Consider the following 15717-nt stretch of genomic DNA (forward strand, 5'->3'; position numbering starts at 1 on the left):
ACATCGTTGTGTTGAAAACTACTTACTAGTAATGTGTTGTATGTCCGACTGCACGTGCGCAGCTACCGACGCTAGTTTCCCATGTATAATGTATGCATGCACATGGGCATTTAAATGATCAAAAACAAAACGGGAAGTGTTTTAATATTCAAGGAACGGTTGAATAAAACTAACAACAAAACTCTATAAACAAAACAAAACAAAACAAATGAAAAAAAAATAATTGTGAAACAGTGGAAACGAAATTATCAAAGATACTTCTTTCGATCGCATCTAAATGATATTCCCATTTTTAAAATCCTTATGATCAAATGATTTATAAAATAAACTTGAAAATGGCTCCCGTAAGCGAGTACTGCAGCAATTTTAAAGACTGGTCGCACTACAGTTATAGAGTATGCAGTGCTGATAGTTTAACAGACTGTGTTTGATTTTATGAATCATTGTATCTATGAGGGTGAGCTCTCACCTGTAGGTCCGGCGGTAGCACGCCCGTCATCGTGGAGTGAAGTGAGGGGAGAGGCCAGTGCTATGGTAAGAAAAGTTACCAGAACTTCTCACATGATGGCCCACACGCATGCTTCATTAATTGGTCGGTGAATGATGATATCACATTTGTTTTATTGGTTATTGCATTACTATAAGCGCATCATAAGCAGAAACAAATTACATGCGTACTTCTTTAGAAGTGTTACACGTGTGCCACATCAATTCTGTTTGAATCTAGATGCAAGTATACTAACCAAACTACATCTGTTAATTTCATAAAGATGACCTCCAAGAACTGATGGATGTTCACATTCAGGAAATGAAGGAGTTGCGTAATGAAGGCCAAAACGAACAAGGTAAGCAACGTTACACATAAAAGTAACATTGATATATTGCTACCAATCTGATTCAGTATTAATATCACACTGCATATTTGTATTTCTCTCTGTGAAACTGGAACATTTCTTAACAGTTTTTGATATATTTTCTTTCCTTGTCTTATGGCACAGATCCCAACAGCACAATCGAAGTTGAGCAAGGTAAGATCGTACGATGTGTAGGATAATGGCAGCCCTGAAATAGGCTCTCCACTCTTCCCTGAATCATTATTAATGCTCAACAATGATTCCGCATGTTGCGTTGGCAAGAGGAGCTGATATGGTGCACTTGCGTTACCACGAACGACATATTGTTACAACGTCGAAGCACATGCAAAAATTAAGATCTAAAAATAAACGTCATTGAGTCGCTCAAAAGTAAAACGTTTATAGCCAAATTTTCGATTGAACGAAGTAATTTCCGGGCGACATTGAAAAAGAAAAATGAACGAAATTTATTCTATAAGGCCCTATAACGAAATGCGGGACGCTTACGATATACAGTATGACTTCAGCATAAGAAAAATTTAGCGAGCGTCTCTTTGTTGAAGAACGCATCACATTTTTGTGGGTTTAACTAGAAATCGCTCTGCGTTTCAGGGAACTTGCATTAGGCCATATTATAAGATAATCCGAAATGAAATAACGATCGTTTTTTCCGAAGGTTCGTAATTCCAAAACACACAAATTCTGTTTGCAGTGTACCTAGATCAAGATGTTCGTTGCAAATCCGAAATAAACTACTGTCCGTCATTGCGACATAGTTTGTATGGCATATGACGTTACTGCGAAGATTCATTTTTCCTTGCGTTCAGTAATCCGAAAATGAAATAAGGTTCGCTATTACGAATGTTCCTTAACCTAAAAATGTTTGGAATCTTTGTGTTTCAAGGTTCGTTAATCGGAAATGAAAATCGTTTGTTAATCCGAAAATGAAGAGGTGATTATAGGACTGCTAACAAAAACATACATCGTTTTTAGATCAACAAGTCTTCAGATAATGAACCGTTTTCATTTAAGGATGAACGATCTTTTTTATGAACAATGAACCTTATTTCCATTTTATGATAAACGAAATGAAATAACTAACATTTTCTCATTGACGGATGAACAAACCTTCGGAAAAAACGAATGATACCGGTACTTCATTTCGGATTAATGGACTTTCATCATAGCAAACCTTAAATTTCCTTTTCATATAAAAAGAACCTTTCATTGAAGATGAACGAACCTTCGGAAAAATCAAATGATACATGTACTGGGCAAGTCCAAGATAACGCGCACGTTACGTATGGGACAATCAGAGACTTTTATGACCTGAAAAATAGTGTTAATGGCCTTTGATCATATTGAACTTCATCATGGTGATTGATATCTAGAAGAAGTATAATCATGTAAAAAATTGAGAAAAATGACCTTGACAATTATATTCTAGAAGAGAAAATATGTGCCGTTACGTATGGGACCAGAAAAATTTTGTTTTTCTGAACATTTTTTTCAACCTCAAAACTCTCTGAAAGTATATCATTCTACAACTTGTAACTCACTGTGATGAAAGTCACAACACTCAAGATTATCACAGGTAAGTTTCATGTCATTAGGCAAAAAGCTCTAATTACAGGTTCTAATTAAAGACAGACATGACATGTTACGTATGGGACAGTTTCGTATGGGACAGTTTGTCCCCCATTCATTTAGTGTGTGAAGAACCATGTTTATGGGTATTTTGCATAATTATTGAAGTAGAATCAGTTGAAACTACTCAAATACTGATTCAGATTGTCAAGGAAACAATATTCCCCAAATATTCACCATCATAATCATATTCAATCATATTTTTATATTTTTATGACCAACCTGGGTATGCATGCCCTTTGTCCCCCATTCGTTTAGTGTGTGGAGAAGCATGTTTATGGGTATTTTGCAAAATAATTTTGCAAAATACCCATCCATACAAATTTTTGCATAATTATTGAGGTGGAATCGGTTGAAATTACTCAAATACTGATCCAGATTGACAAGGGAACAATATTCCCCAGATATTTACCGTCATAATCACATTCAATCATATTCTATATTTTTTATGACCAACCTGAGTATGTATGTCCTATTTTTATCAGGATAGTTACTACTGAAAAATTGAATACCTGGTAGTTTAAAGTGTTTACTTCCATTGATGAAGGGCAGTTTGCCATTTAGTTTCAATAAAACACTTGACACAAGAAATATTAAGTTTAATAAATAAGCAATACCTGCTGCGTGGAACCCCAGTGATCGAGTAGATATATGACGTCTGTCTAGCAGTCAGGTCATTGATTCGAGTCACACCTCAGTATGTATACCCATGAATTTTGTTGTGGCTACTACTGAAAACTGAATAAGGACAATTTGTGTATCACTTGCAATAAAAAAAAAATCATTTTACTTTTTTTATATATATATATCACAACCATATGGATCTCCATCACATTAACTTTGAATTCCTCTAGTCTTAGGATTTTATGCTCTTAAGTAATTCATATAATTGGTTTCCAATCATCTCTTTAAATGTTGAAAACTGAATCCCCATTTCTACAAAAAACATACCATCCCTTTAATGCTGATTTTTCATTGTGTATTTTGCCATTTTCCCCTCCCCCTTTCTGAAAATTGTTCAGTCAAGTTCATGTATTGTTTCAAGTGTCTATAACTCAAAAAGTATCTACAATGTTGGCATGCTTTCTTCAGGATGATTGACCATTTGTGTACTGAGAGACCTTCCCAGCTAGCTACATGCATTCACATGCAATATGTATGAGGATGTCCCATACGTAACGCATTTGTCCCATACGTAACATTATTTCAATGCCTAATAAAAATTATTTCTTTTACTTTTTTTTCTTTTTTCCCTGGTATTTAATTTCTCTAAACAATAAATTAGAACTTTCCAAAAGGGCATTAAAATAACCTTAGCAATTTCAGAAAAAACCTAAAAAAATGACCTCATTTTGTTACGTATGGGACATCTCATGATAGGACACGAGCTAATTTGCATAATCATTTGCATAATCCCTAAATTTTCATACCAAGTTAAACTATGTGATGAACTTCTTATGTCCACATATTAATCAAATATTATTTGCTTTCCTTTGAATTAATATGAATTTTTATAAATGTCCCATACGTAACGCTGTGTTTCACATATATGCAAATGAAGCCCTTGAAATTTGCATAAATTTACATAATATCATTTTTTCCTCCATGGAAATCAAAACTTCAACTCATAAGCTTCAAAATGATACCAAACATGTCAATATTGAGCAAAGATGAAATTTTGCCTTCTGAGGGGACCTTATCTTGGACTTGCCCTACTTCATTTCGGATTAATGGACTTTCAGAATAACAAACCATAAATTTCCTTTTCATTTAAAAAAGAACCTTTTGAACAACTGTTACGAACCTTGGGAATAGCGAGCCGTAAAACCGACGACCCGTCGAAACGGCAAACCTTTTATAGTACAACGGACATTAGGAACAACGAACCTTTAGAATAGTACTCGAATCCTCAACTACTTTGATGTGATTTCATACTAAGCATGAAGTACAAACAACTTTCTCTATTAAATGTACAATATCGATGAAATTAAAGTGATAGCATTGCATTTAATATTGCTTTTTAGCGTATTATGAGCAGTCGATAATCACATATTTGAGTGGTTTTTTTTTTTGTGTGTGTGTTGTTGTACACAAAATTTTGATACAACGAAACAAAACTGCCGATCCCAAAGACTTTGTTCTAACGTCAGTACACTGTACTTCGGCAAGATACCTTTTAGTGTGCAGATGTGTTTATTTCATGTATAATTCTGCCCACTACTGTACATGCTAAACTGCCGAGTTACTTCTGTTGTACACATTAATTATAGTATTAATCTGTTCTTCTCTTTGATTTAGGGAATGATCTTGGTGGACAGAACACGACAGCAGTTCTAGAAATTGATGTTGAAGGGCACATGTTCATGCAAGTTGGGCTACTCTCAATTCATGTTCGCATGTTCGGCTTGCTCCTCACGAATGTCGGCTTTCCCGGCGGCTCTCAGTACCAGTGTCACGGCGTCATGAAGCATAGCTTGCACTTGTTGTCATGCAATTAACATCCAGAATTACTGCTCAATGACTTTCCTTCAGCTTGTTCTTGATGGGAATGATGCTGTAACCTTAACTTCTCATGAATTAATTCTGTAGAAAAAGAAAATGACACTTTTATTTCGAAACGGGGAAAACTTGTGTGATATCAAAGTAAGATCATAAAGTGTACGCATAATGTTAAAATATTGTGTACTTGACCAACGGTGTTGTTTATAATGTTAAGGGACATTCCTTCCTGATATGTTGCTGTGTATGAACAGCTATGTGCTTAGCATCTGCCCATTCTGTTTGTAACTGAAAAAAAAGTCACCAAACTAAACTATCTTTTTCCGAGGACAAAAGATTAAAAGTCTTGACATCAGCTCCTATAATAAAGTCATACTTTTGTTTGTGCCCTCCTCGGCAACTCCAAGGCCAAGCTCTGTCTGTGCCAAACCGTTTGGTAACTGTTTAATAACAATTAAAGTGCCATTTCACGTTCAATACTCTAAAATCTTTTACAATTTACTAAGTTTATTATTATGTCTGTTATACTTAAATTGTCACTGATCTATTTGTTTCTCTTCTTTTTTCTTTTTTTTTTTTTTGCTTTCCAGTACGTTATCTTTCTGCTGAATGTTTCATTATTCTAGGCGTACAATGTAATTAGGCTTTTAGTCTTTTTTTTTTTTTGTATTATAATTCTAGTCTATAGCATTATTGTCAGCACAGAAAGGATACATTCATGTATCGTGTACTGTGATACCTGTGCCTATTTTTGTTTAAAAGCTGATTTTTTTTTTTTTTTGTGTCTATAGAATTGGCAATAAAATGTGAAGATTTGTGTGTGTGTGCGTTTGTGATTAATTGGTACCGGTACCTGATTTCTTGGCGCTTGTTTTGTTTGTTTGTTTGTTCTTGATGTATGATAACAATTTCCTGGCATTTGGGTATCTCAAACACCCCCAGTTACACATGCATACCCACACAAGACTTCTAATACATGCAGGTTTCGTCAGCGCTATAACATTGAATGGAAAATACTAAATGCGTGTCGTTTTCAATTAAAAATTGTAGTACGGTAATTAAATGATAAACGTAAACTGACGTGAAACTCATCTGCCTTTCACATACAAGTCAACATGCTACAATAGGCCGCTTGCAAGAATTATTCACAATTTACAGTATATCCTGAAACGTCCATGAATCCAAGCTCATCTAGATCTAGAGATCTTCTAAATTTTACATAGATCTACAATTGTAGGTACAATGTTATGCTTGTAGCTGTATAAACATCACAATGATAGTAGGACATCGATACTCACATTTAGGTTGAAGAGCATTTCACAAATAACACTCGATCCATATTGGTCGTAGAAACGCAAAATTTGCTCGACTTGTTGATGTCGCAATGCGCAGCATGCAGCGGTACAAGGTACGTTTGTACAGTGTATTACTGTAAAGAGATAGCCCTATATCATACATGTATTACATGTATGTCAGCTTCAACTTACAACAAAACATATGCATGGGCACACAGAAAACGGGGAAAGCAGTGATCTCTGTTTATTGCACATCGTCCTTATTTACGAGGGTCAAAGCAAGAAGCAGTCAACAGTCGCGCTTTTGCGTCCTTACTTTTGGGGACAATCATAGTTTTCTAAGCTTATATCGGTTTTAAGGACGCGTCCTCATTTATCGGGACGCCGTTCGCCGAGAAGTCGGCAGCTTGCGACGTCGTCACCGTATACGAAGACGACCCTCATATACAAATACGATCCCCATTCTCGGACCAGCACCCCTACTGAGTATAGTGTAAATTTATTAAACATTCACAACGTTAACACTACAGATTTGGTTTTACCATTCATTCATTCATTCATTCATTCTCCTATAATCTACTAGATTATCTAGCAGTGTCTAGTTAAATTAGTTTCCTACCTTGACTAGTCAGTCCTCAAATAGGATCTAACGGTTAGAGTCTAACGTTTTTAGACGTCTTGAGAAAGCTTATCGTGCCAGCAAAAAATACCAACACGAGTTTGAACACATGGGACCGAGCATCAGCCGTGTCCACAGGGTGCATTTTCAGTGCTTAATAATCGCTGTGGAAGATTACAGATGAGCATGATTTCAAAATTTACCTTCTGTCACCTCAAGCAACTTCAGCTGTTCTTCTCCTTGCTGTCTTATTTCCTGCTGAGGAGATAAGATGGCCGTGAGGCTCTCCAGTAAGGCGTTTTTGACTGTGTTACTCGCATCGGCATTGCTGACTGCCATGATGGTTTTGGCGCAGTTGGTAGGTGTTGTGGTGTGTGCATGTGGGAAGGTGTATTACACCGGGCGGTGTGCATGTATGATCCATGTGGAAAACGAGGCGCGCCGGAACACAAGATGGTGCAGATTGTGTGCAGATGAGTGGTTGGGGGGTGTGGGGGGGGGGGGGGGGGGGGGGGGGGAGGGGTGCTCAGGGCCCCGTCTTATAAAGACTTGTGATTGATTCAAATCAGTCACAACTTAACGATTGAATGCAAATCCATCTTATTAAAAAAGTTATGATTGAAATTAAGACGGAGAACTGCAATCAATCAATCACAGGTTGCGATTGATAGCAGCTTTCAAGAGATTTGTGATTGATTGATTTCTATCACAAGTTTTATAAGACAGGGCCCAGGGATCAGGATGACAAGTGGGGTACAAAAATGACAGGATCAAAAAAAAAAATATATATATATATATATGGAACAACCATACTGATCAAGTTATATATCAAACGACTTTTAAACGAGTTGAAGCGACATAAAGTGATTTTAATACACTTTAATTTAGGTGAGTCATTACGAGGGTCAGAGTTATAAAGGTTACTACAGTTTTATTCAACTGATGATTGGTTGTTGTTGTTTTAAAGACAGAAGAAAGAGAGAAAAATTGAGGCCCTATACAAGTTAACAATTTGCCCCATGATCACTGGAATTCTAACATATCCTTTTTTGATAACAAAACATTCTGCCGGGCTCACCCTTTATCGGTGCTGCGTAACCGCCAATTTGGATGCATGGCTAGCTGTCACAAAACCCATCTGCTACCCACAAAAACAAACATCTAAGGCATTTCTATAACGTGCTGTTACACATATTATGATACAGTAAACGTAAGAGTTATTATTTCAAATGAAAGCAATTTAGTTTGCACTCATTTCAAACGAGATGAGAATATTACATGCATTCAAAAGTTTTTCGTACTTTTTTTGATAAAAAAGAATAAAGACAGTGTGCACCAGATCACTTCAGGTCTGAAAATGCACAAATCTCCCTCGTGTATAGGAGAGAGGATATCCCCCCCCCCAAATCGTGAAAACGGATCGACGCCCCTCATGATGACTATGATTATGATGAATACATGGTCGAAACGAAGCTTAACCGCGCCATCCCAATGGTAGTGGGATATTGAAACATATATACTTGCTTAGTTTAGATCTAAGTTCAGGGAACTATTTTGTGACTACCTGCCATATTTGTCAACACTTTCGTTGCAATGGTTTTACTGGTGTCAGCATTACGAGGAAATGATAATGATAACGATGAAAAACAAAAGCCCCTCCTTTGAGATCCCATTTATATGCAAATGGAATCATATTCCTCGGGACGTTGTGATCGAAAGCTCATCGTAATCTCTTTAAATCAAAACGAAGTAATGAATGAAGAATTTTTAGGGTTAAATATTTATTTAGAGCAACATCAATTTTTAGTGAGCACATACCAGTGAAGCCTTGCGACACTACGCTGAAAAAACAACAACCCAAATTGGCACTTTTCACACATTCCAAGGATACATTAAGCATGAGAACAAATTAATGACACGGACTTTGAGGTTGTGCACCTACAGGCCTATATGTTACTATTCAAACATGGCGAGGAGGATACTTATACATAACTATAGAGGAACTAATTTGATTCAGATTATCCCAGATTATCCATGCTGTACAGTAGTAGTAGTTGTAGTATCCGTAGTAGTAGTAGTAGTAGTAGTAGTAGTAGTAGTAGTAGTAGTAATCCTAGTAGCAGTAGTAGTATAGTAGTAGTGGTAGTAGTAGTAGTAGTAGTAGTAGTAGTAGCAGTATATTAGTAGTAGTATAGTCAAGGTAGTAGTAGTAGTAGTAGTAGTAGTAGTTGTTGTTGTTGTATAAGTAGTAGTACACTGTAGTAGTAGTAGTAGTAGTAGTAGTAGTAGTAGTAGTAGTAGTATAGAGGTATAGTAGTAGTAGTAGTAGTAGTAGTAATAGTAGTAGTAGTAGTAGTAGTAGTAGTAGTAGTAGTACTAGTAGTAGTAGTAGTATAGCAGTAGTAGTAGTAGTAGTAGTAATAGTAGTACTCTAGCGACAGTAGTGGTGGTGGTGGTGATGCCTGGTGGTAGGTGGTGGTGGTGGTGGTAGTAAGTCATAAATATAAATAATAGTATAATAGCAGTATATACCAGCAGCAGAAGCAGTAGTAGTGAGTAGTACTAGCGTTCACATTTTTGTTTGTTTGTTTTGTTTGCTAAGGGCTTGTGCACTTCTGTTTTCGTTTCCTTATTTTTCAAAGCATTTTCTGCTACCTTGGAGGCAATACATTGTCTCAGCGCAGGTATACATTTATTTTGTAGAGCACGATTGAAGATTTTGTAGCAATGGCTATTGCTCTGTCAAATCTGGAACACAATTCATGTATAATGAAGAATCTCTAAATTTTTCTTGGCAAGAGTGAAGGAAGAAAAAGAATACACATTCGTGATCTCTCCTTTTAACGCTGAGGAAAACCATCAAATTGAAGACGAACCTCCTTTTTGTATTCGAATTTGAGTCTGACTTTTCTTCATGTATATAATTTATTTAAAAAAAAACCAAACATACAATAGCAGATAAATTCTATAAAAAGTCAAAATCATTAAAATGCAATTAAAGGCATAGAAATTTCTTACAAAAGTAGTTGTAATGATTCAAGGGAACTAACTTATGGCTTACTTTTCAATAGTGAACTTAACAAAAGTTTAAAGTCCCGTAATGAGAGAATCTGAAATAAGACCCCACGCAAACAAAAGCACTGTTGTGAATTTTTGTTAGTTCCTCCGACGGAGTGTATCAAGGTAACTATTCTTGACACATAATAATGCATAAAGATAATATCTTATTCATTCAATTTCTGTTATCTTAAAATCTTGAAATCATATACGCGAATATAAACAGTGATGTATGCAAATTTATATATGAATAATACGGATGATGTTCTTATTCCCAGGGTTTCTTATTGAACAAAATGAGGTTTGTTATTCCAAAGGTTGGTTGCTAAGAAACGCTGTCATTGTACTATATTCCCTATACATACCAGTTGCTTTTTAATCCGAAAATGAAAAGGGCTTATATACGAACATAATTTGCGTTATTCGGAAGGCTTCCGAAGGAAAATGACATAAGATTTGTTATTTCGACGATTGGTTAATCCACTGTTGAATGAAATAAGGTTCGTTTATCGGATATTCTGATTAACGAACCTTTTTGATTATGGTTTTAACGAACCGTTGAGATAACGAGCTATCGAAAAATTAAATCTTTGGAAGAACAAACCTTTTGAACAATTCGGGGTAAAGAACCATATCATTTTCGGATCAACAAACTTTCCGAAGCACGAACCTTATTTCATTTTGGGATTAGCAAACCTTCGAGATAACAAACGTTCAGAATAGCGAAGTGTAAACCATAGATACATGAACTCCGCCGCTTTTGTACATGTAGTTTTTATGATTGAGTATAGTTCCAGTTTGTATATTATTATATCATCATCTCTTTTTTTTTGGTGTGTGTACATATGGTTTTCTAAGATTTTTTTCGCAGGAAATGTTTTTAAGTGTAACTGTTTTTAAGTTTGTGAATTTATTTTAACATGTTTGTATGATTTTGTTTGTTTAAACGCATTGATAATAGCGCCATAGTTTACTAACAATGAATATATCGTTGATTTTACATTGTATGGTGATTGATTTCCTTTATCCTTTTTGTTACAGTACTATACTAGGCATGATATATTGTATTGTGTTACTTAACATTAGTTTTGGCGTTACCGCTTTGCAAACGGCCTTTGGCTGGCATAAATGACCTTCGCGAAAGAAAATAAACTGAAAATCAAACTCTATGTGTATGTCTTATTGCTTTTATTTTGATTCGTTTTGAAAGTACCAATCTTTATTGCTATACCTGGATGATTATTGTGAAAATGTCAGGCTTCGCTTACGGATTCCTTGCGTCCTTATGAATAATATGTTGAATATACATGTATATATAAATCATATTAATATATATACACACACACAAACACACACACACACACACACACACACACATATATATATATATATATATATATATATATATATATATATATATATATATATCACTATTATCATTTTCTGCTCAGTTTCCCCTCTTTTTGTTTCAATATATATATATATATATATATATATATATATATATATATATATGAAATTAGGAAAAATTAAAAAACAAACACAGGCGCGCGCACACACACACACACACACACACGCACAAACAAACAAACAAACAAACAAAAACCCGGAAAAAACCACAACACCCAATGATCCGAAGATTCCGTCCTTACATTATTCCGGTGTATTAGTGGGAGGTGCTATGGGGTGTTACCATCCACCCGCAGCCACCCCTTTAAAACGTCCCACGACACCTGTTGATATAATGCTTTTGTTCTATATAAATGCTGGCCTTATTTCATCGTGTTGACTTCTTGTGTGAGTTCTAGGACACAATGATATTTCTTTTGTTGATTATCTTGCAGTAATGCCCATAATGACTATAATAGTATCATGTATAGTCATTATGATTTTATGATCATTCTAAGATTACACCGAACCAAAAATCACAAATGAATAGGCCTAAGTTCATTCGAGTGCTTCTCCAAAACGGCACGTGAATGAGTGATTCCCTTTGCATAACATATATAAATAGACAAATTTACTGGTTTGTATGTCTGTTTGTTTGTTGGGGGGGGGGGGAGTGGCACTCCCATTATTTTCATTCTTTTAAATGTGTATACCTTTTGTCTTAACTATCATCTCGTGACAACCGGAATGTGTCATTCATCACGGAAAACTTCATTTCAAAATCTCATACTTTCCTTTTTATCATCTATATACTAGGTGTTACAAAAAAAAAAAAACATTTCCCACTGTTGATCCTTAATAGTTCAAAAACTATATATCAGATAACACAGATATTGATATGAGCAATAGCCGAATAATGTACAATTTTGTTGGCGGTAATTTAAAAATGATAGCATACATCAGTTTCATCAAGAATGTTCTAGAGAATGGAGTCACAACCATCTTATTTCCTTTGCTAGTGTGTTCGAAGCCGCCGCTCAAAAATATTTGAAGCATGTGCCAAACAGGATCTGCCGCGCAGATACAGTGTCTCATTGCATAATCACCAGCCACTTTCAAAGGAAGATGTATGTCTTTGTGATGGTAATTACTTTTCGCTATCCCTTCTTATAAAAGGTAGGTGGTACAGACACGAGAATGTGCGAATAGAAATTGAGCAAAAATGCTGAAATAAAGATGGAAATTACTCGACTGGGCATACCCGGGCACTAATCTGATATATCTATCAATAAAGAATTATACTTGGAGATTATTCCATATTAGTTTCATTTGTGGAAATTAAGCGGAAAAGTGATAAAACAAGCTTTCCAGGATGGTACAGTTTTAAACATTTTCACTGATTTACACTTTCTTTGCGCAAATTTCTGGACGGAATTGATTTTTGTTTTACATGCTTTATCATTAAGTGAAATTTCATTTCATTTAATAAATAAATATGCAAAATATGGCCAACATTATGACAACGTTCAAAATGAATCTTCAGATTGCTCAGCAAGACGGCGGGGTCGAACATCGATCATCAAAGGCCTATAGTGCATCTGTGGAATTCTTTTGTGCATTAATAGAAATTTGACAGCTGTTTGAATAATCGCAGCCAGTTCGATCTCCATGTATACAACCTCATTGGTTTCATTAAATTCAAGATTAATTTCTAAGCTGGGTTTCAGATTTTGCTCTGTTTTCAACCCTCTGTACAAAGTTGTAATTTTGCACAGAGGTCAATTGGTGTGTACGGGAGTGTGTGGTAAACACCCTGACAATGGTCTTGAACAATGGCCAGGATTGGAATGCTCTATTACGTATTCAATAGAAATTCCACTATCACAGCTAGTCTTTTTTCATCCTGAAATGTAGTGCATGCAAGCACATGAAAACATGTGCTTATGTGTTTTTTTTTTTCATGTGCATGCATTTTACCCTTAACCATGAATTCAGACTAGCTGTGCCCAACCCAGCACTACGATTGATTAAAAAAGCATTCATTCACATACCCCTCATTGGTTCTTGTGTAAAGTTCAATTTTATACAGGGTTCAAAGTTGAGCAAAATCTAGAAGTTGTCCTTGAAATCAATAATGGATTTAACGAAACTAATTCATGTCCTAATATTCAAATCACCTCCAAGTAAATTGTACTCTATTCAGCTATTAGTAATATTAATGACAGTGTTATCTGATGTATCATTTTCGAACTATAAAGGATCAAAAGTGGGAAATGTTTTTTTTAACACCTGTAGAAAGGACTACAGAACGTATCAGAGAAAGATGAATACTGGCTTTTCTCACGGCAAAAGCAAAGTATCGTTTGACTGCACACGGAAACCTAAAATTCGCTCTCGTAAGAAATGACAGTTAATTCCACATTTTGGCAAACATTGAGGGTTTGCAGACTGGCAGATATGGCCATGAATATATATATATATATATATATATATATACGAAGTTTTATTGCAAAATGAGCTAACCTTTCCAGTGATACCTCAATTGTGACATAACAAGGAATATTCTAGAAGTTATGATTAAGAATATCCTGTTCTTTCTTAGTGATTTCTTGTTTAATTTTTCTTTTTAACTTAATTTTTTTTTTTAGCAGCTTTGATCACAAATATCTTAACTTAACACGAATGGAGTTACTTGTATTTCGCACTAAAACTCTTCAACATATATATATATATATATATATATATATATATATATATATATATATTATATAAGAAAGAGTCTCAAGTGGGGCAATACGCCATGGATCCAACCAGAAGTTTTTTTATTACAAAATTTTCGGTCTGCCTCAGACCTTCGTCAGTGCAAAGACAAAAAAAGTCTCGTTGGATCCATGGCGTACTTGAGACTCTTTCTTCTAATAATTACAACATTCGAAGTCCAACATGTGGAAAGTTCCAAGATGTATATATTATATATATATATATATATATATATATATATATATATATATATAATCATAATTTTATATTATATACGTTGAGACGGATAAGAAGAAAAATTCAAAATGACAGGCCTAAGTGTAAAAATGTAATTCTTTTCTTTATTGCTATAAACAATTAAAATGACCAGCAAAAATGTCGGGTTGTCTAGATATCTGCATCACACTACATTATCAATTTATGATATTCAGCATGACATAAAGAAATAGTTTGTTCCTAGTGAATAATCATATGACTGAGTAAAAATCACTTTTGAATGTATGTAATTCTAGTACTGTGATATTGGGACAAAATATCTAGAAAACATTGCCTATTTTTTTTTAAAGGGGAATTCCAGGCCAGTTACAAGTTACTCTGTGTAAAAATGTTACAAGCACAACAGTGAAAATTTTGTCAAAATCAGATTAAATTAATAAGTAATGACATTCAAAAGATTTGCTAATATTTGACAAACAGTTCACGAACTGCTGAATACATTATGCAAAATAATGACTGAGCTGGTAACGTCATTACCCTACAATCTCCCATTGATTGAATATGATGAGGGTGTAAAATAAATGATATCAATGGCTGAATAACTTCAAATTAATGACCAGTAAGATATACTAGGATTTAGAAAAGAAAAGAGAGAGAAATTTCAAGGTTTCATGTACCAAACTACAAGGTAAGTTGTGAGGCAATGACATCATAAACTCACTTATTTGCATATTCATTTATGAAAACAAGTGACACTTCACAATGTCATAACTTTCTTGTAGTTCGTCCTTCGATTTTGATATCTTCACTGTTGTGCTTGTAAAATTTTACATTTTCTTTTCAAACAAACTTTTCACCTTTAAATTCTATCATCAACACAACGACATTAACACACTATTTGTGTACAAGTTTACATGTCACACATGCCCATGCATAAGTACTCTTTTATGTTTTCCACAAATCTAGATGAAATTCCTTTTTTTTACTTCTCCATTCAACATGCTGACTGAAATGACTTATCACACTAAGTAATAACATGTCTCCCATAATCTCATTAAGTACCCCAGAAGCGCGCAGAACCATTGGTGTTCCAATTAAATCAATTTTCATTCACTGCCCAGCATGATACATTTGAAAACAACTTATAGTGCCCATCAGTGAATGTGTGCGTCAAATCCTACACTCAAATGTAACAGTTCACTCCAAGACAAGATTCTTCCGGTGTACATGCGTGTGTGCTTACGTATAGATCAGTGATAAAGTTTTACACAGTTATAGTTTAATACAGGGATTCAACCTTCCCACTCGATTGTATCCACATGCCACTGGGTCTTTAAAGTATGACAGCAAACCTAATAAATATTACAGCTTTTTCCTCCTT

General features: G+C 35.0%; 1 protein-coding gene across 1 annotated transcript in view; it reads right to left on the reverse strand.

Annotated features, from left to right (window-relative positions):
- LOC139710451 (importin-9-like) overlaps positions 1-7253 on the reverse strand; it is a 37789-nt gene extending 30536 nt beyond the window's left edge. The window contains exon 1 of the mRNA XM_071622368.1: positions 7118-7253. Coding sequence (XP_071478469.1) covers positions 7118-7253 — 136 coding nt within the window. The remainder of the gene's footprint in view (positions 1-7117) is intronic.
- Positions 7254-15717: the final 8464 nt, after the last annotated feature.

The sequence above is a fragment of the Diadema antillarum genome, unplaced genomic scaffold (genome assembly GCF_040938485.1).
Source record: "Diadema antillarum isolate AM-2024a unplaced genomic scaffold, OU_Dant_1.0 seq00001533_RagTag, whole genome shotgun sequence".
NCBI classification, from domain to species: Eukaryota; Metazoa; Echinodermata; class Echinoidea; order Diadematoida; family Diadematidae; genus Diadema; species Diadema antillarum.